General features: G+C 30.9%; 1 protein-coding gene across 2 annotated transcripts in view; it reads left to right on the top strand.

Annotated features, from left to right (window-relative positions):
- Positions 1 to 22,453, top strand: part of LOC125061693 (filamin-A) — a 167,655-nt gene that overhangs the window by 94,611 nt on the left and 50,591 nt on the right. For both annotated transcript variants that reach the window (XM_047667242.1, XM_047667241.1), the window contains 4 exons: positions 12,210 to 12,346; positions 19,253 to 19,378; positions 21,204 to 21,324; positions 21,875 to 21,948. In XM_047667242.1, coding sequence (XP_047523198.1) covers positions 12,210 to 12,346; positions 19,253 to 19,378; positions 21,204 to 21,324; positions 21,875 to 21,948 — 458 coding nt within the window. The remainder of the gene's footprint in view (positions 1 to 12,209; positions 12,347 to 19,252; positions 19,379 to 21,203; positions 21,325 to 21,874; positions 21,949 to 22,453) is intronic.

The following is a 22,453-nucleotide window of genomic DNA, read 5'->3' as shown; positions in this document are numbered from 1 at the left end:
GTCGTCAATTTCAGAACCATAATGTATGTAACTTTCATATAAAATTCATTTTAAGACAAATTTGCACGCCATGTAACACCATAATAATTTGTACCATATTCTTGCAAATAAATTATTATTATATATACTTGTATGTTAGAAAAAATACGAAAAATGCCATAGATAACTAATATTATAAAAAGGTATTGTATATTTACAAGGAATAAATTTGAAAACTGGTAACATTTTCACAAAACCTTAACTTATCACTACTAAATTGTAATTATAAGTCAAGCAATTATTTCTACTAACTCAATGAATAAAATTATTAATAAATGTGCGACAGGCTAATTAAAACTTAAATTAGAATCTCGATTGAGTCCAATAAAAATGAAAGCTTTACAAAATCTTAAACCGTATAACATAGTTTTGTAATAATCGTAACACAATTTTATACTTTTAACGGAACAAATCAATCATAGATTACGCAATTAATCTGCTTAACGGAAGCACGTTAATCGTTTTCATAATATTTTTGCGCAAATAACATTACAATTTATCAATTAATTTATCTATATCTATACTAACATTATAAAGAGGAAAGATTTGATTTTTTGTTTGTTTGAAATGAATAGGCTCCGAAACTACTGGACCGATTTCAAAAATTCTTTCACCGGTGGCAAGCTACACTATTCCCGAGTGACATAGGCTATGTTTCATTTTCAAAAAATTAGGGATGCTTACTAAAACTTGAATAATCTAACCCAAGGTGTAAAAAAATAAACAAAAAACTTCCTTCAATCGCGTGCGCTGCGGAAACTATTAATGATAGAACAAAATGATATATTACAATTTTTCAGGACACATCACTATCTAGAAAAAATGTCACCACAGCATGTCTCTATCTTTTATAGTTACGTCACAATAAGCGTCCTTTTATTGATTTTTTTTATTGAAATACCACCGCTAGAAAAGGCTCTTTATTCGTACCTAGGTATTGATCCTTTTGAGGATCAATACCTAACAAAATAATATTTTGATAAATACCAACGTTTCACATAAGCTACAGTTTAATGGCATAACCACCAAAAAGCATGGTGGATTGGTGTTCTCCTGCCGTTTCTCTTGAATAGTTTACTACTATGTAATATAACAAAAATCTTAGCCACAGCAACGCTTGGCCGAGTCTACTAGTTTATCATATACGGCATATCTTCGCACGGCTGGACATTTGGTTTTTAATTTTGGAAATCATCATCAGCCTCTCTTATTTCTCCACTTGAACTCAGAGGTTTACATAGAGAAAAACTCACAGAAAAACCTAAAAAGTTTTCATTCCAGAAAACAGTCTCTGGAGTATCACAGCAAAATGTTCCATGTTTGTATGTACCAAAGAGGTAGGCTAAGTAAAATCACATTAAGAAGAAACGAAGTTCGCGAGGGCAGCTATAGTCGTAGTTTTAATTAGACGAAGCCAACTGACAGTAGCTAATGGCACTTTGTAAAATAATGTTGCCATATTTAAAGTAATAGTGATGCGTTCAGTTCATGTTCAATCAGATGAACGAACAATGAGTGTGAATAGTCAAACAATAAAAGAATATTATTTATATTTCAAAATTGTATAAAAGTGCTCTGATATAAGTTAGGTACTAGTACTATGTAAGTACAATCAGTTTTTTGACGTCCTATTACAAAGCGCGGCGCGGCGACTAGTGCCATCACCGATCATTAATTCAGGGGTTTTTACTTTGTCACAACACTATTTTTATTTTATTAAAAACTGACAACACCGTAAACGTCAGTTGACTTCGTCTAATTAAAAAAATATTGGTTGTTTGTAAATTGGTTTACGATCGAGATGTTTACGTGATAACGTCTTATTGGTGATATAAGTTTTTGGGAAGTAAGGAATTAATGAAGATAACAATTTTTTCAAATTTTAAATTACATCTATCGTTTTATTCACACTTTTGATGATAAATTTCGGGTGTAAAATGACAAGTTTACTTATTCGACTATGATATACATTTTTCTTCATACATACATTCATACAAACATACTTTTATACATTTATACAAACATATATGCCAGCCTCCGCTCGTGAGGATTCCGCGTGACAAGTTTCACGGAATGACTGGCAGCGCTCGAGATGAGACGGGAGATCGGTCCGTCTCTCTCTCGTTATACCTGCGATCGCGCTCGTGAGGTTTTGGTGTGACACAAGTTTCTGAACATGTCACCCGACTAAAACGATTTTAAAGACGTTATCACGTCAAAATTCGACTATAGTACTAGTATACATTCGACGCATTTTAAACTGTGTCATCGGGCAATAAATGGCACTGACATTAGGAATGTGCACGCAATGCAACCCGTTACCAACCTGCGCACGCGCTCTGACTCCTGATTGGTCGTTACGAGTAAGGGTTGTTTTTTTCTATAAATATAAAAAAAATTGTTATGACACTCATTCAATAACTTCGCAATACGATGGAGAATTTATTTTATAACGTGCTTTTGAAGAAATTTAAAAAAAAATCTATTAATATTTTTTTTTTTGCTCTGGCATGGTTTGAGCATTAGCCAGCGTCAAGTATAAGATTTTTATAATTCGTACTTTTTGGTTTTTTGATGAATTTAGTGAAACGGTTAATTGGATATATTTAGGACGGTTAAACGCATCGTAGTTAAAACCCTATAATGTTTACATATATTTAACATTACCGTTAAATCAACGCATTCAAAGTCCTTACTAATTAGCTACGCTCCAAGTTAACTGTCACTTACACAACGCGTATAAGTTTAACCAAGTATTTAACATTTGTGATTTAAATGTTACTAAAAAGTCGACGCACGCTTCGGGTCATAAATCATATTTATCAGTCTGTCTCGCTCGCACTTACAGGTCTTATCGAGATGAGTAGTGATGTGTGTATGAATTGTAGAGGTGCATATCGATAACGGGATCCATATGTAAAATTATGTTAAGTATTAAAAGGGGGCCTCATAGCCTAGCGGTCTTATTAAGTAGCAGCTAGGTGAGGGGTACCGGGTTCGATTCCCGGTTCGAGGGCAAGTTTTAATTTAATTTAAATTTATCCTCGGCCTTTGGGAGGGTTGTGCGGTACCGGGCGAGAGCTTAAACCGTACATTGAGGAACACGGTCGAATGTCTAAAGACAAGCACAAATTGTAAAAAAAATCCTATATACTTGACGCTGGCTAATGCACACATCGTGCCAGAGCCTTAAAAAAAAATTTCAGCCGCCGCCCCGGTCAAAAAAAGTATGTACTGTACAAAAATGGATGTCACGGACAGAAATGTGTCAAGATTTTCGATTTATATGTTTTCTCAATAGTACTAAAATTCCCCATTCACGGAATAATACAACGTTAATTATTATAAATATTATTTACACACAAAAATTCATTAAAATTTGATTAGTCGTTTACGTAAGTATTTCCTCTCATTTTTTGTATAAATTATTAAACTTATTAATAAATTTGACCTTGCAATCTCTTTCCTAAAGAAACATTACAAGTAAAGAATTTCTTTCAAATAAAAATACACATATTTTCTTTCTTTAATTAGCTGAAAGTCATTATATTATGATATTATTTTATAAAAGATTCTTAATTTTATGGTAGAAGCTTTCGTTATTTTCTAATGATTGATCGCTCCTTTGTTTTGCTTCGTATCACTCGGAATTATCGTAAATTGAATTTTATTACTTTGTAATAAGCTTCATTTTAAACTAAACGATATTTGAACTGTTTTCTTTTTGGTAAAAATAAATCTTATTGCCGAAAATTCATAGGATTATAATAACATTAATTACTTACACGTTCGTTTTCGTAAAACTCGTTCTTATGTGTGTTGGCCTAGTGGCTGCAGCAGCTCTCATCCCTGAGATCGTAAGTTCAATAGGCACTAATGAAAAAAAAGTGTGTGTGTACAAAGTACACATGTCAGAAGTGAAACTTCAGTGGCAAACTAATCTTGAAGCGTTATTCATATTTATACAAATCTAAAAGTTTAGATTTCCGATACTTAGAGGGACGAAAAAGGAATATATGTTAGGAATTTAATGAACTTAATTATGATAAATGATAAATGATAAATGATAAATGATAAATGATAAATGATAAATGATAAATGATAAATGATAAATGATAAATGATAAATGATAAATGATAAATGATAAATGATAAATGATAAATGATAAATGATAAATGATAAATGATAAATGATAAATGATAAATGATAAATGATAAATGATAAATGATAAATGATAAATGATAAATGATAAATGATAAATGATAAATGATAAATGATAAATGATAAATGATAAATGATAAATGATAAATGATAAATGATAAATGATAAATGATAAATGATAAATGATAAATGATAAATGATAAATGATAAATGATAAATGATAAATGATAAATGATAAATGATAAATGATAAATGATAAATGATAAATGATAAATGATAAATGATAAATGATAAATGATAAATGATAAATGATAAATGATAAATGATAAATGATAAATGATAAATGATAAATGATAAATGATAAATGATAAATGATAAATGATAAATGATAAATGATAAATGATAAATGATAAATGATAAATGATAAATGATAAATGATAAATAATAAATAATGTGACGGTAAATTTTTTTCCAACGCCGATAAAGAAGTTTGACTTAAAAAAGGAACATGGCGCGTAACCGAAAAACGTGACGCGTAACGAAAAAATGTTATACTAAATTTTTTTCCAACCCCGATAAAGAAGTTTCACTTCAATAATATAAAAAAACACCTTACGTCTGCAATGCTCAAACCTACACCTGCTGTCGCTATTTGATCATGTGGTGGATGAAAAGTGCTCTTTGCTCCAACCTATAGAGAGGATCCTCGACCAGTCTCACCACTGACTGGAAGGTTCTAGTGACTAAGGTCCAGAAGTTACTGGCCTCGTTTGCTGGCCCATACCATTGAAGTTTTTGTCTAGATTTATTGTTTCAGCGTTTTGCTCTTACTAAAATAAATAAAAAATAAATCAGTGGCGCTACAACCTTTTAGGTCTTGGCCTCAGATTTCTGAATCTGTTTCATGATCATTTTAAAATCTAATAGGCAAGTAGGTGATCAGCCTCCAGTGCCTGTCACACGCCGTTGACTTTTTTGGTTTAGACATGTCGGTTTCCTCACGATGTTTTCCTTCACCGTTCGAGCAAATGTTAAATGCGCACAAAGAAAGAAAGTCCATTGGTGCACAGCCGGGGATCGAACCTACGACCTCAGGTATGAGAGTCGCACGCTGAAACCACTAGGCCAACACTGCTTTTATTATATAGTCCTATATCCATCTCTCCTGATATAATCAATATCAATTACCTATTAAATGACACATGAATGGATAAACCTTGATTAATCGGGGATTGAAAGCACAACTTCACGGTTGAGAGTCGACAGCTAGGTGAGGGGTACCGGGTTCGATTCCCGGTTCGAGGGCAAGTTTTAATTTAATTTAAATTTATCCTCGGCCTTTGGGAGGGTTGTGCGGTACCGGGCGAGAGCTTAAACCGTACATTGAGGAACACGGTCGAATGTCTAAAGACAAGCACAAATTGTAAAAAAAATCCTATATACTTGACGCTGGCTAATGCACAAATCGTGCCAGAGCCTTAAAAAAAAATTTCAGCCGCCGCCCCGGTCAAAAAAAGTATGTACTGTACAAAAATGGATGTCACGGACAGAAATGTGTCAAGATTTTCGATTTATATGTTTTCTCAATAGTACTAAAATTCCCCATTCACGGAATAATACAACGTTAATTATTATAAATATTATTTACACACAAAAATTCATTAAAATTTGATTAGTCGTTTACGTAAGTATTTCCTCTCATTTTTTGTATAAATTATTAAACTTATTAATAAATTTGACCTTGCAATCTCTTTCCTAAAGAAACATTACAAGTAAAGAATTTCTTTCAAATAATACACATATTTTCTTATTTTTGAAAATACACATATTTTCTTTCTTTAATTAGCTGAAAGTCATTATATTATGATATTATTTTATAAAAGATTCTTAATTTTATGGTAGAAGCTTTCGTTATTTTCTAATGATTGATCGCTCCTTTGTTTTGCTTCGTATCACTCGGAATTATCGTAAATTGAATTTTATTACTTTGTAATAAGCTTCATTTTAAACTAAACGATATTTGAACTGTTTTCTTTTTGGTAAAAATAAATCTTATTGCCGAAAATTCATAGGATTATAATAACATTAATTACTTACACGTTCGTTTTCGTAAAACTCGTTCTTATGTGTGTTGGCCTAGTGGCTGCAGCAGCTCTCATCCCTGAGATCGTAAGTTCAATAGGCACTAATGAAAAAAAAGTGTGTGTGTACAAAGTACACATGTCAGAAGTGAAACTTCAGTGGCAAACTAATCTTGAAGTGTTATTCATATTTATACAAATCTAAAAGTTTAGATTTCCGATACTTAGGGCCAGTTTTTTGATCCGTAGTAAAAAATGGTTTTACCATTTGTTACATTAACTATAGTTAAATGAATAACCATTGGTAAAACCGTAAATGCGTTTTTCAATGCCTTTTTTAACTATAGTTAATCTTAACAATTTGTCAATTTGTTGCCAGTGCAATGAGCAATGACATCCCAAAAAATGTGGTTCTTTTTTGTGGGGAACATTTATTTTGTATGACAACACTAGACATATTGAGTAAATGAAATCCATTTTAGCCATCTTCATTCGTTATTTGCGCTTTGAAGAGTTTGAAGTGTCAAATTAATCTAAATAACACGGTATAAATAAAGTTGTTTTTCTGTGTTTTAATACGGTTTACACGTTTTACGATACTTAAATATATAAATAACGATGTCCGCAAACAGCCAACAGTCAAACAAGTAAGTACAAACATATTTTCGTGTTATTTATTCCGGTTTATCTTGTGTTTCGTATTAAAAAGTAATACATTTATGTTTTGTTACAGGGACAATACTGCTAACTTCGCCAAAAAAGAAACTGCCAAACTGGTGATGCTTCTCAAGGATTACACAGTCGTCACCTGCAAACAACTGATCACTGCAGCAATCTACAAAAAGATGCAGCTTGGAAATCTCTGTGACGTTTTCAACTCAGATGGGTCTAGACACCAAAGTGTTAAATTTAATATACATTTAATGAAGGTGTAGGCACATTTTTATATTTATTCTTGTATAGCTGTGTCCTACAACAAAAGGAAAAAATCTTTTAACCCTTTGGAAACAAGGAAGCGGATTATGATCCACATGGATAAAAAAAAAATGAGTTTTTGAAACAAAGACAAATAAGAGAGGATGATTTGTTCAATTATGCTAAGGAAGAGCATCAAAAACATTTGCTGCACCAATGAGAGGCCCACCAAAAATCCATACTGCATAAAGAGGAGGTGCACCAAAAAGTGATGCAGCAGATGGAAGAAAGGCACAATAAATATATGTAGCAGCAAAAAGAGTTGCATCAAATTGAGGTGAAATGCAAGAAGAAAGAAAATATTTAATTGCTACTTAAGGGTTTCATGTAAATTTTGTAATGTTTTTTTAATAAAAATGGTTTGTATTTAAGTTATAATTAAACAGTTTATTAATCAAGTCAAATGTTTTATTTATAAATTCTTGTAATAAAGTAGGTAGACGCTAACTCACAAATGTAATAAAAGCTCTAAAGAATATCATAGGTCCCTAACTAATGTGTAGCTTTAGTTTTTAGTATAAGTACATACAAGTATGATAATTAAGTATAAGCAGTACAATATTAACTTATAATAATAATAAGTAAATATTATAGGCAATAAAACACATAATGAATTAGTAATATACTTAATTATATTTTGCTGCGGTTCTGTAGCTAGTAATGAAGCAAAATAGGTTGGTATGAGCTGCTGTCTATATATACTCTTGTTCATTGGCAGTTTAAGATCATTTCCAATTTCAGTAACAATCCAGAGCACTGTTCCCTTCGATAGGAAGTAACAGTGACAAAAATCTACATCATCCCAGGTTTCTAATGGCGGATGACATTGCCTAAATATTTTTGGTCACTCATTAACACATTCTCATATAATATTATCGTCTTCTTCATCGTCTCATTAATTAAAGTATCTCAATATGTTTAAATTCATCATTAGATGGTAATAAACGTATTTATCATAGTTTGATTTCTGTGACAAACAGCTGTTACTATATAAATTACCAGCGGCCATCTTTTTAACCCTCCGATACTGAGTAGTTAACTTTTTTGCCTAATGGTTAGATATTTTACCATTGGATGCTCTTACCACGGATCAAAAAACGCATTTTGCTGATATTTAACTAATAGTAAGGATTTTTTACCAATAGTTGAGTTAACTACGGATCAAAAAACCGGCCCTAAGAGGGACGAAAAAGGAAGATATGTTAGGAATTTAATGAATTTAATTATGATAAATGATAAATGATAAATGATAAATGATAAATGATAAATGATAAATGATAAATGATAAATGATAAATGATAAATGATAAATGATAAATGATAAATGATAAATGATAAATGATAAATGATAAATGATAAATGATAAATGATAAATGATAAATGATAAATGATAAATGATAAATGATAAATGATAAATGATAAATGATAAATGATAAATGATAAATGATAAATGATAAATGATAAATGATAAATGATAAATGATAAATGATAAATGATAAATGATAAATGATAAATGATAAATGATAAATGATAAATGATAAATGATAAATGATAAATGATAAATGATAAATGATAAATGATAAATGATAAATGATAAATGATAAATGATAAATGATAAATGATAAATGATAAATGATAAATGATAAATGATAAATGATAAATGATAAATGATAAATGATAAATGATAAATGATAAATGATAAATGATAAATGATAAATGATAAATGATAAATGATAAATGATAAATGATAAATGACAAATGACAAATGACAAATGACAAATGACAAATGACAAATGACAAATGACAAATGACAAATGACAAATGACAAATGACAAATGACAAATGACAAATGACAAATGACAAATGACAAATGACAAATGACAAATGACAAATGACAAATGACAAATGACAAATGACAAATGACAAATGACAAATGACAAATGACAAATGACAAATGACAAATGACAAATGACAAATGACAAATGACAAATGACAAATGACAAATGACAAATGACAAATGACAAATGACAAATGGCAAATGACAAATGACAAATGACAAATGACAAATGACAAATGACAAATGACAAATGACAAATGACAAATGACAAATGACAAATGACAAATGACAAATGACAAATGACAAATGACAAATGACAAATGACAAATGACAAATGACAAATGACAAATGAAAATGTGCGTGTACTAGTGTACACACGTTAGAAGTGAAACTTCTTTATGACCTTATTTTTCGAAAAATTATCTATATGCAACTAACTTTACAGAAATTGGTTAAATAAAGTTAAATTAGATAAAGTTTAACAAAAGGCTTTTAATATCACAGACTTGAATACAAATAATACAATTATTTCATTTTACCTTATTACCACTAAGATTATTACAGAATTTCATAAATTGTAATATAATTTTTAGTATCATTGTTATAGTTATTATAAATTTTTGTTATTAATGGTTTAGAATCTCTTCGAATCAACCGTGGTAGGGACGAGAAAAAGACGCGCGTAACGGTCAAATGTGACGCGTAACCGAAACATGTGACGCGTAACCGAAAAACGTGACGCGTACGGCGTTGTTGTTAAAATGTTACATTAATTTTTTAACCCCGATAAAGAAGTTTCACTTCAATAAATGATAAATGATAAATATAATAAATAATGTGACGGTAAATTTTTTTCCAACGCCGATAAAGAAGTTTGACTTCAAAAAGGAACATGGCGCGTAACCGAAAAACGTGACGCGTAACGAAAAAATGTTACACTAAATTGTTTTCCAACCCCGATAAAGAAGTTTCACTTCAAAAACGTCTATGTACATTTAACATTTTCTCGTACGGTGAAGGTTATGAAACCTAGTAAAAACAAACATTACCTGTCCACGTCGTATCTTAACTTTAATAATACCCACTAACTGATGTGAGACTGATCTTAAATTAAATTATAATGATTCATGTGCACTTTTTATTATTAGGTATAAATTTTTTTTTCATGTGTACTTTTTTTTTTTTTGTTCCTGTTTAGTTTCTTTTTTCTCAACAACTACCTTATGTAATTTAATACTTTTTTTTTCTCACAGTGGTTTCCTGGAAGAGATCGCTCGAAAGCGATAAGGCCGCCAGTTGCTCCCCTTGTTATTTAATTATTTCAATTGTACTATATTTATGTATATGCAACGAAGTGTTCATAAATAAATAAAAATTATACACTATTACTATTAGAAATAAACATATGATGATGAAACAGAACTAAAACATTGTAGCACTGTTTATTTATTAGGCTGTAATGATGTGATGTCTGTGCACATATGCCGCCAACGCACCCACTGACGTAGGTGACCATGAGCTTGTAGCCTTTTATGGCTGTTCCGTAGGCTCGTTTGCCCATATAAAGAAAAATATTTTCGTCAAGTGTACTAGGTTTTGTATAGTATTTCTTTATTGCCAGCCCATAGTCGTAAAGAGGCACAGTTAGTACATCCTTTAAAAAAGTGTGTGTGCACAAAGTACACATGTCAGAAGTGAAACTTCAGTGGCAAACTAATCTTGAAGTATTGTTCATATTTATACAAATCTAAAAGTTTAGATTTCCGATACTTAGAGGGACGGAAAAAGGAAGACATGTTAGGAATTTAATGAATTTAATTATGATAAATGATAAATGATAAATGATAAATGATAAATGATAAATGATAAATGATAAATGATAAATGATAAATGATAAATGATAAATGATAAATGATAAATGATAAATGATAAATGATAAATGATAAATGATAAATGATAAATGATAAATGATAAATGATAAATGATAAATGATAAATGATAAATGATAAATGATAAATGATAAATGATAAATGATAAATGATAAATGATAAATGATAAATGATAAATGATAAATGATAAATGATAAATGATAAATGATAAATGATAAATGATAAATGATAAATGATAAATGATAAATGATAAATGATAAATGATAAATGATAAATGATAAATGATAAATGATAAATGATAAATAATAAATAATAAATAATAAATAATAAATAATAAATAATAAATAATAAATAATAAATAATAAATAATAAATAATGTGACGGTACATTTTTTTCCAACGCCGATAAAGAAGTTTGACTTCAAAAAGGAACATGGCGCGTAACCGAAAAACGTGACGCGTGACGAAAAAATGTTATACTAAATTTTTTTCCAACCCCGATAAAGAAGTTTCACTTCAATAATATAAAAAAACACCTTACGTCTGCAATGCTCAAACCTACACCTGCTGTCGCTATTTGATCATGTGGTGGATGAAAAGTGCTCTTTGCTCCAACCTATAGAGAGGATCCTCGACCAGTCTGACCACTGACTGGAAGGTTCTAGTGACTAAGGTCCAGAAGTTACTGGCCTCGTTTGCTGGCCCATACCATTGAAGTTTTTGTCTAGATTTATTGTTTCAGCGTTTTGTTCTTACTAAAATAAATAAAAAATAAATCAGTGGCGCTACAACCTTTTAGGTCTTGGCCTCAGATTTCTGAATCTGTTTCATGATCATTTTAAAATCTAATAGGCAAGTAGGTGATCAGCCTCCAGTGCCTGTCACACGCCGTTGACTTTTTTGGTTTAGACATGTCGGTTTCCTCACGATGTTTTCCTTCACCGTTCGAGCAAATGTTAAATGCGCATAAAGAAAGAAAGTCCATTGGTGCACAGCCGGGGATCGAACCTACGACCTCAGGTATGAGAGTCGTACGCTGAAACCACTAGGCCAACACTGCTTTTATTATATAGTCCTATATCCATCTCTCCTGATATAATCAATATCAATTACCTATTAAATGACACATGAATAGATAAACCTTGATTAATCGGGGATTGAAAGCACAACTTCACGGTTGAGAGTCGAGGGTCTATTGCGTTATTTAATTTTTGATGTCATTTATCCAGGGTCTCCGTGGGAAGTCGACGTGATGGCAGGACCGGTGGGGGGCGGGGGCGAGCCCACCCGGCTGATCCCCGCACGGGTACCGGCCGTTTTTGAAATATCTACCGCGCATGGGGACAACACATTTACTAAGAATGAGGTATGTTTCTAAATCAATAATAAACTTAACCATGGTTTTCCTATTAACATATTACCACCTTATTTGAGGGCGTTGCCCAAAGCCCAAAGTTACAAATAAATCAAAAATAAAATATTTCACAAAAAAATAATTTCAAGTACACGGGCGATACCTATCTATTATTTCCTACTCTCAACTGATTATATACTAATAAGAATTTATATATTTTATCTACATAGAATGTGCTATTTGATTATCCATTTCAGATTATGATTACTTACTATACAATAATATATTTAATTCGGTAAATTCAAGAACCCGCCAAAACGCGTCTAGGCAAGATGGCGTCGCAAAGTCGACACCAGTTCCTACGACATACCATGCCAGTAACGTAAACATAGGTTTTTACGTGTTAATTATCATTCTTAAATAACACGAATACACATATATTATTTTTGATCCTCGACGAAATTAACTCTAAGATACTATTAGGATTGGACAGGCGAAGAAATATTTTATTTTCGACTAATCTGTGACCTTTTGGTGTCACACAAAAAGGTCACAGATTACAACTGACGTAAAAATTCAATCTTTTAAAATATAATTTTTTATCGCTATGACAAATAATATATACGGTCTCTATAACACTTTTTTATCATACTTTATAGCCTATTCCAATTTTGTTTATTTACGCACTATTCTTTGTACTATCCTGAAGTGTATTTCTCTATCAAATTAAATTGACATAGAACTATTTGATATTATCACTAGAATCTATTCAAATGCTATATTAACGCTATCTATTGCCCAGTATAGGCATATTTGCGGGATTTTGACAAAATTGACTTTGTCGATGATATAATAATTGAATCGAAGATCCCAGTGTTTATTGTGTAATCCCAAAAAAGGCAGAGGTTTCTTTTTCCCTTTCATATATATAATAACAGGAAATAAGTTAGACTTGTAGTCCAAGTACCTAATTAGCAAAGTTGGTGAAACATTTTTTTCAATTTAAAATACAAGAAATATAATTGGAAGTGCCGCAAGAATTGTGTAATACTCCATTAGTGGGTTATTATATAAATAGAATCAAGGCCTAAATAAACAAGTTAAATTGAATAGGGTTAGTTAAAAACAAATCGTAAAAGGTTTGAACGAATCTTAACGTACTAAGCGGATGTGTTGCCATACATGTTTTGGTTTAGTTTAAAAATGGCCACAGAATTGTATCCAGATTATGCAAATAATTAAAAAATAGTTTTAACGGTTTACAAACGCTTGCGAAAATCACCTTGCTGCACGGCGTTACAATTATTTTTATCTTAGCTAAAGCTTCCTTTAATATAAATATTTAATACGACGTATGCTATTATATGTACCGACAGCAAAGTAAAGTAAGACATGCCTTTAAATATTTGTTACTCAATCACGCCAGAACGGATCTGGAAGCAAAGAGATTGATTGTCTGGAATAGCGCATAGGCTTTTTAACCCGGGAATTTACGGTCCCCGTTAGATATATGTCATTGTCACACGAACGAAACTGGCAACACTGAATATTGCAAATACCAACATCGTGGAAATAGATCGCGTTAATATGGCAACATTTCAATAGTTAACGGGCACAGATCATGAAACAGATACAGAAGCCTTAGGCCTAGACCTAAAAGGTTGTAGGTGTAGGTTTTTTGAATCTAATAATGGGGATTTGAACACAGGTTATGAATGCTAAGAAGAAACCCGAAATGTCGTGTTATAATGTAATAAATAATATTTCGTAATGTATTTTTACATTCATTAAATAGTGATTTCATTTATTTACACTTCGTTACCTCAAACATAATTATAAAAGGTTGTTTAAATTATTAGGCAACAGGCGGTCATTAGCGCGCGTTTCTAATCAACCCTACTCAAGATAAAAAATAGCTACTAAGAGTAGAGTGCAAGAAGTGTATAACTAAAATAAAAATTTATTACAGGTAACACTACAATTTCAATAGTTAAACCTATAAAAATAATAATATGCTCTGCGGTGCCATGCATTTATTTAGTCATAGCACGATGTTTTTAAGATTTTCTGGGTAAATGAACTTTTAAATTAAAAAAATACATATTTTTGTTGGACTTTTTGTTGACATTGTTGACTTCAATAAAACTACTAGCTGACCGGGCAAACGTCGTTTTGCCATGTATATCATTTATCATAAAAAAAAAAAAGGGGTTGATCGTAGAGGGGTGAAAGTTAGGGGTTGTATGTATTTTTTAATCTTGTATCATAAAAAAATAAAAACAGAAAAAAATATCTAAAAATAAAAAAAATATTTAGGGGTGGACTACCCTTAACATTTAGGGGGATGAAAAATAGATGTTGTCCGAATAAGCACACAAAAGTTCATGAAAATCGGTCGAGCCGTTTTGGAGGAGTTTAACCACAAACACCGCGACCCGAGAATTTTATATATTAGATAGTACGTCACTTTACTCTATTGTCAATATCTTCCGCCGCGAACGCGATTTTGAAATTGAATTAGTCTTAATCACTACCAGTACATACAGAATCTTAACTTGTTATTAAATCTTCTATAGCTTATGTTTATAAGGGATAACGTAGGGTTTTAATGGCGAAAGAATTTTCCAAATCAGTCCTGTAGTGGAGCCTGATCGAGACCGAAGAGAAATGATCAAGACAGAGACAGATCATTGATTAATATAATGTAAAAATTTCACAACAAAATGAAATTACCAATATTAAAATGATATTTTTTTGCTGATAGTACACCATGACGTTGATATTTTGCGTTAAGTACATTTCCTATCGGAGTTCCATTTAGCTTCCACGCCTACAATTCCCACTCAAAACGAGTTAGTACGTACATCACAAATATGGAAAATGGCACGGAAAAACTGGCCCCATCTTCGCAATTTCACATGGCTTTCATTTACTAAAGAAAATACGTTATTTATTTATTTAAAATTAGAATCTAGGCGCGCTTTATCACATAGTCTACGATTGACTAATTTTAAAGCTTTTATATATGAATTTTTCATTATTTTGCATTATATTATGTAGCTTCTCACATAATACATTGTAAAGCAGATACTTTGCGATTAAAATAGAGTCAATTGCCAGTTCTTGTCGTTTTCCGCCCTTCATTTCAGAACTGGCAGTAAATTTAGAAGGATTATACTGACATTATTTTACTGACGTTCACAAGTGTACATTAACCTACTTATAGGTCAAAAGTGTTATTAAAAACCAAAAAAAATATGATTGTCAAGGCTAGTTTATTTTCTTTGTTTATGAACAAACACACAAAAAAATGGTTACTAAAATAAATAATCTTTAGTTTAGTTTACTTATTAGTTATCACGCAAATGTAAACCTTCTACCGTCATTTAAAGTATTTTGATTGAGTGGCGTTTAGTAGAACAGCTGAGGCGAAAAATAAGAAGAAGTATGACGAGCTGACCGCCAACCTCTAGTAGTGGAGAGGGACTACAAGAAGAAGAAGAAGGATTTTAGTGTCATTGTAGTGACAACTGACACTCAATGGCCATGTTATGTTATTTTTATTTGATTTTTATATTCATTGAACTACAACACGGCCTAGAAATTATCACATTAATCATTTAAGAAAGTTAATTATAAAAGTCTAATATGATACAGAAAACTATATTTTGCTGCCAACTTAGAATATAGAATATAAATATAATATATAAACTTAAGTTTTAAATTAATTTTTAAAGTCGAAATTATGTTACAAGTACATCGTGAGCTAAGTAACAAGTATTTATTATAATTACCATCTCTAGAGATATTCGTGATGCAACTCGGCTGTCAATTGTCACTGCAATGACACTTAACCCCAGTCAACTACTCAAAATGGCGGGAATATTTAGATTTGTGTGATAACTAAACAAAATATTATTTATTTTAATAGCCACTTTTTTTTATGTGTTAAAGATAATTAAAGTATCCTTGAAAACGAATAATATACTTGGTTTTAATTAGCCATTTGACCTATTAATAAAAGTTTTAATTACACTCGTAGTCATAGAGAGACTGAATTCATAATTCTCTTCATCATTAGTCTAGACTCTAGGCTTCCCAACAAAAAAACATTTACGAAAGAAGAAGGAAATTAGCGCAAAAACACAAAAAGAGGTTGTATTTCCATTTGTAGCGATCGCTTCAAAGACTTATTATAAAAAATATTGGTTGTTTGTAAAGTAGGTTTACGATCGAGACGTTTACGTGATAACGTCTTATTGGTGATATAAGTTTTTGGGAAGTAAGGAATTAATGAAGATAACAATTTTTTCAAATTTTAAATTACATCTATCGTTTTATTCACACTTTTGATGATAAATTTCGGGTGTAAAATGACAAGTTTAGTTTAGTCGATTAACTATGATATACATTTTTCTTCATACATTCACGGAATGCCTGGCAGCGCTCGAGATGAGACGGGAGATCGGTCCGTCTCTCTCTCGTTATACCTGCGATCGCGCTCGTGAGGTTTTGGTGTGACACAAGTTTCTGAACATGTCACCCGACTAAAACGATTTTAAAGACGTTATCACGTCAAAACCAAACTAGTAATTCTAACAGGGTATAAAATGCATTTGGGTAAATTATTCAAATAGAAATCTAAACGAGTTTGACCGTACATTAAGCGATACACGAAATATTTTACGATAGTTGAAATAAATAATAATATATACATGTTTTAGTCTATTTGTATAGAAAAGTGCGTGCGTAGATATGTCAGAAGTGAAACTTCTTTGGCAAACTAATTTTTAAGTCTTGTTCATATTTATATGTACAAATCTAAACCTTTAGATTTGCGTGACTTAGAGGGAGAAAGAAGATATTTTGGGAATTTAATGAATTTAACTGTCATTATTTCATTATTTTGTATAAAATATAAAATACTAATATTTCATAAATTCTATTTACGAAATTTTAATTTTAAAAAGAATTTCTATAAGTTAATTCGCCCTTCTCACTCTCTCTCAATCGGTCTCAATCGCTCTCTCCCTTTTCTTCGTCAAAAACGCTGCACATCTTCGTGACGCCAATATTATTATTATTGCGTTTCATCCGTAAAAAATTTACCCTCATGCGCCTAAAGAAGTTTCACAAAGAAGTGTACGTAAAATCCAGTAAATTCAACTGTTTTTATTTAGTTTTAAATGTATGCAAGATATATTTCACAGCAATGACATTACTAAAACGGTTTCACCAAGCCGCTATGACCTTCAAATTCGCCCCCGCAAACATTCTATTGAGTTAGATCCCCATTTCAATATTGAGTTTTCGTACCACACAATTCCAAGTTTGTTCATTGATATTGAGAGAACTATTCACAACTTTCGTTTTTATATGACGTCATTTAAAGCGCTACCTTGCTGCGCCTTTGTCTTCTTCATTTCCTTTCCTTTCCTTTCCGTTCTTCTGCCTGTGCCTCCATCTATTCCATCCTTCATTTGTCTCTCTTTTTCGTGATTATTTTCTAAATAGGCAAGGATCAGTATTCAGTGACTTCTGTCTAAACATCTACGTTTTCCTTCCGCGTACGAGTGTTACCGAACATAAAAAGTCCATTGGTGCCAGGGTGCGAACTTTGAGGACAAGATTTACAGAAAACCAAATAATTATTAAATATGTTGAACAGCAGCAGCAACATGAGCAGTGCTGGCCTAATGGCTTCAGCATGCGACTCTCATCCCTGAGGTCGTAGGTTCGATTAATTTAATTATTAAATATATACAACATTTCATTATTCCCTCATTATATTTAAAAGGTTGTATTCTTTTGATGCATTATTTGAAAAAAGCTCATCATATAAAACACCTATTCAACCATTTTGTTTAAAAGCGCGTTAAAGGAGTAAATGAAACTCAATTCACTCAACATTCAATCAGTTTGTATCATAAGTTACGTAATTTTATATAAAAAGCTTTTATATAGAAGTGTATAAAACATAGGTACATTAATAGATAAAAAAAGAAAACTAAAATTAAACATTAAATAAACGACAACTTTAGAGAAAAAGCTAAATTGTTACCACTGCTAAATACAATCAGTCTTCAGTCAGGAAAAAAATTAGGAGTGATTAATGATTATTAATAAAATGTATTTAAAGTTACGTTAAGTGTGTGTGCTATTATAATCAATGGTATACATGACAATTTAAAAGCAAAAACAATTAAAATTTTAACATTTAATAAACATGATAAATTATGTATAATATAGTATGGGATATTCAGGTAATTTATTTTTAACCTGTGGATTATCTATGGACTCGAAAAGTAATACCTACACAGAGTATAAATTTTAAGATTCACGAATTTGCGTATTTGCATATTATAATTAATAGAATTTTAATACTTTTATTGTAATTGTGTTTGATTTTTATTTGTCGATGATAAGAATATTTATGATTATAAAAAAAAATGTGCGTGTACACACGTAGTGTACACACGTTAGAAGTGAAACTTCTTTATGACCTTATTTTTCGAAAAATTATTTATATGCAACTAACTTTACAGAAATTGGTTAAATAAAGTTAAATTAGATAAAGTTTAATAAAAGGCTTTTAATATCACAGACTTGAATACAAATAATACAATTATTTCATTTTACCTTATTACCACTAAGATAATTACAGAATTTCATAAATCGTAATATAATTTTTAGTATCATTGTTATAGTTATTATAAATTTTTGTTATTAATGGTTTAGAATCTCTTCGAATCAACCGTGGTAGGGACGAGAAAAAGACGCGCGTAACGGTCAAATGTGACTCGTAACCGAAACATGTGACGCGTAACCGAAACATGTGACGCGTAACCGAAAAATGTTACACAAAATTTTTTTCCAACCACGAAGTTTCACTTCAATAACACTTTATTCTATTCACAGGTTGGTGTAACTGTCACAGCTCCATCAAGACGTCTGGTGACATCCAGAGTTTTGGATGTGGCAGAAAGACCTGGGGTTTTCAGAATCGAGTTTACGCCAGATGAAGTTGGAACGCACCTAATTGATGTGAGTTGTTTCTGTTGTGAGATTTCCAATCGAGAGATGTTTAAAATAGCGCCAAAATTTAAAGGCGCCTTGTCGGAGCAATCTGACAATTGACTGACATAAATTCCTTTAATGAATCGAGTTCAGAGTTCACTAAAAAGGTTTGTTTTTTCACTTCTATGTATTGGTCTTGTATTACCAACTGAATTAATTTATATATGGGGAACGAAAACTTTATATCTTCTAATATATAAAATTCTCGTGTCGCGGTGTTTGTGGTTAAATTCCTCCGAAACGGCTTGACCGATTCTCATGAAATTTTGTGTGCATATTGGGCATAACTGAGAATAGGACATTTTTTTTTCATCCCCCTAAATGTTAAGGGTAGTCAAATTTTAATTATTAATTATTATTTGAATTTCTTTTTTACCCCAATTTTTTTTTTTAATTTTAGAATAATTTTCATTTTTTTTATGATAAAGCATTAAAATTACATACAACCCCTAATTTTCACCCCTCTACGATCATCCCTATTTTTTATTATAAATGATAAACATGGCAAAACGACGTTTGCCGGATCAGCTAGTTTATTTATACCTATAGGTAAAGCATAAAATGCTAAACAATAATTATAACTTATATACTACAAATATTTGTTTTTATATTTATAATTAAAACATTTACATTCGTCTCACAGTATTTCCAAACCTGTCGCATAAGATTAAATTATCTTTTGGAACTCGATAATTTGACATATCAATCATCCACAACGGTCCACCGACGAAGGAGCGCGAACATAAAAAGTTTTGTCAAATCGTCGAATCTTTGGTTTTTTGAAGCCATTAATATAATATGTCATGGTATTTGATTTATGTCTGCGGCATAAAATTCTATACACCGAAATTTTAATTAGATACATATTTTATATCGTTTTATTTATTTGCATAAAACATAATTTGTGATAATTCACGAAATAACAAATAAAATTGATAAACATGCTAAGAGTATGATATAATGTTATTAATATGTAATAGCTAAACACTAGTAGTTATAGGAAAATTCTTAAGCTTTTCGTAATGTACAAAAAAACCCTAATATGTACAAATAAAGACATAATAATGTCAAAGGGACAATAAAAATAAAAATAAAAAAATGAATGGATTGCAACATCGTAAAATTTAGATAGAACACAAATTGGAATTAAATGCCGTTAACAAAGAGGTTATTTTTATGCCTTTTTATCAAAAGAAACCAAAATAAAAGAAGCCAATACTATTGTTCAATTTTATCAATTGTTTACTGTTTTTTTTTTCCACTTTGAGAATAGGTATTTTTATGCAATTTTAGCGAAAATGATAAAAAAATATATATCTACATAGTCAATGTTACACAAAAAATAATTGGACTGTTTTCAACGAAGTTAAAGCATGTACCTACCACCGTGTATTTTCACAATTTAATATTATAGTAGACCTTGTAATATATTATGAAAGACTTAGACACAATTTACAAAAAGAAATATAAACGCGTTGCAGATATTCAAATAAAATGTAATTATACTTTTTCAAAAATAATTTAGTATTTGTATAATCTATAGGTGTAGTCTATGGTTCTATTTCCTTTTAATATATCGACTAAGAAGTTACTGTCACCAGGAAAGTTCTCTTAATTATTTGCAAGCATATGCCAATTACGGTTTTGGCGCCATTTGTGAGTTTAGTTTGCAGAGTTTGCGGTGTGGTGAAAAGAGACTGAATAATGTTGAAATAGAAACAAGACGAAATTAAAAGTTAGTTGAGAAGTAACTTAATTATATTTATAGTAACGAATATGATGTTCATTTTAGGTATCAATTGGTGATGAAAAACTAGCCGCCGGTCCACTGATTGCCAAAGTATACGATGCGAGCCTCATCAAAGTGACCGACGTGGGAAACGCACTCGTTGGACAACAAAGCCAATTTAGAGGTGACCTTATTTAAAACAATAGAAATATACAGAATTTAAATGCTATTAATTATTAATGCAAATACGTAAATTCGCGAGCCTAAAGAATAGATATTTATAATCTGTGAATACTTTTCGAATCCATAGATAAAGTTATAATTAAAAAACCACCAAGGAAAAAAACCTAAAAGTTTAGCTCAAGTGATGGCATAGGGCCTCATAGCCTAGCGGTCTTATTAAGTGGCAGCTAGGTGAGGGGTACCGGGTTCGATTCCTGGTTCGAGGGCAAGTTTTAATTTAATTTAAATTTGTTCTCGGCCTTTGGGAGGGTTGTGCGGTACCGGGCGAGTGCTTAAACCGTACATGGAGGACACGGTCGAATTTCTAAAGACAAGCACGAATTATAAAAAATCCTATACTTGACGCTGGCTAAGGCACAAATCGTGCCAGAGCCATTAAAAAAAAATGATTAATCCAACTTATGTGTCATGTAGTTGTGGTTATTAGGAAAAAACCTAAAAGTTTAGCTCAAGTGATGGCAGTTAATTAAAATTTCTTTGACTTTTTATAGTCGATGCAAGCGCTGCGGGTGAAGGGCAATTAGAAATTTCAATCAACGAAGGGGAAGTTCCTAATCATGTACAAGTAAGTATATTTACATAATGTTAATACTTAATAGGTTGCGTATATAGGCTTTAAGCTTAAGAAATAAAAAAATCTATAAATTAAATTTTATGTAACTGGAAATCAAACTTCCATCTATTTTATTTTTCGCAAACCTGGTTTAATTATATTTTGATTTAATCTTTTTATCGTCTGACACAGATATTATTTTATTTAAATATTAATTATTTCTCCAGACCACCAAAAAATTAGTTTTCATTAAAATGTTACAAACATAAACTGTCATTACAGTTTATTAATGTTTGGGACACAACATACTTAATTTAGAAAAATTATTCATTAATTTCTTTATTTCGAATTTTATATCTAATTTCTTATACATGTTTAATTAATTAGTTTCGATATCGCAAACGATGTTTGCTTTACAATTTACATTAATTAATCTCAATCAAATCAACATTTCATAACTGACTTTAAACGTTTTAAATGTATATAATGTACGCCAAAATTAATTAAAATAGACAGT

This window comes from Pieris napi, chromosome 24, assembly GCF_905475465.1.
Source record: "Pieris napi chromosome 24, ilPieNapi1.2, whole genome shotgun sequence".
Classification (NCBI taxonomy): domain Eukaryota; kingdom Metazoa; phylum Arthropoda; class Insecta; order Lepidoptera; family Pieridae; genus Pieris; species Pieris napi.
Note: the sequence above shows the minus strand (reverse complement) of the source record. Positions and strands in the feature narration are given on the sequence as shown.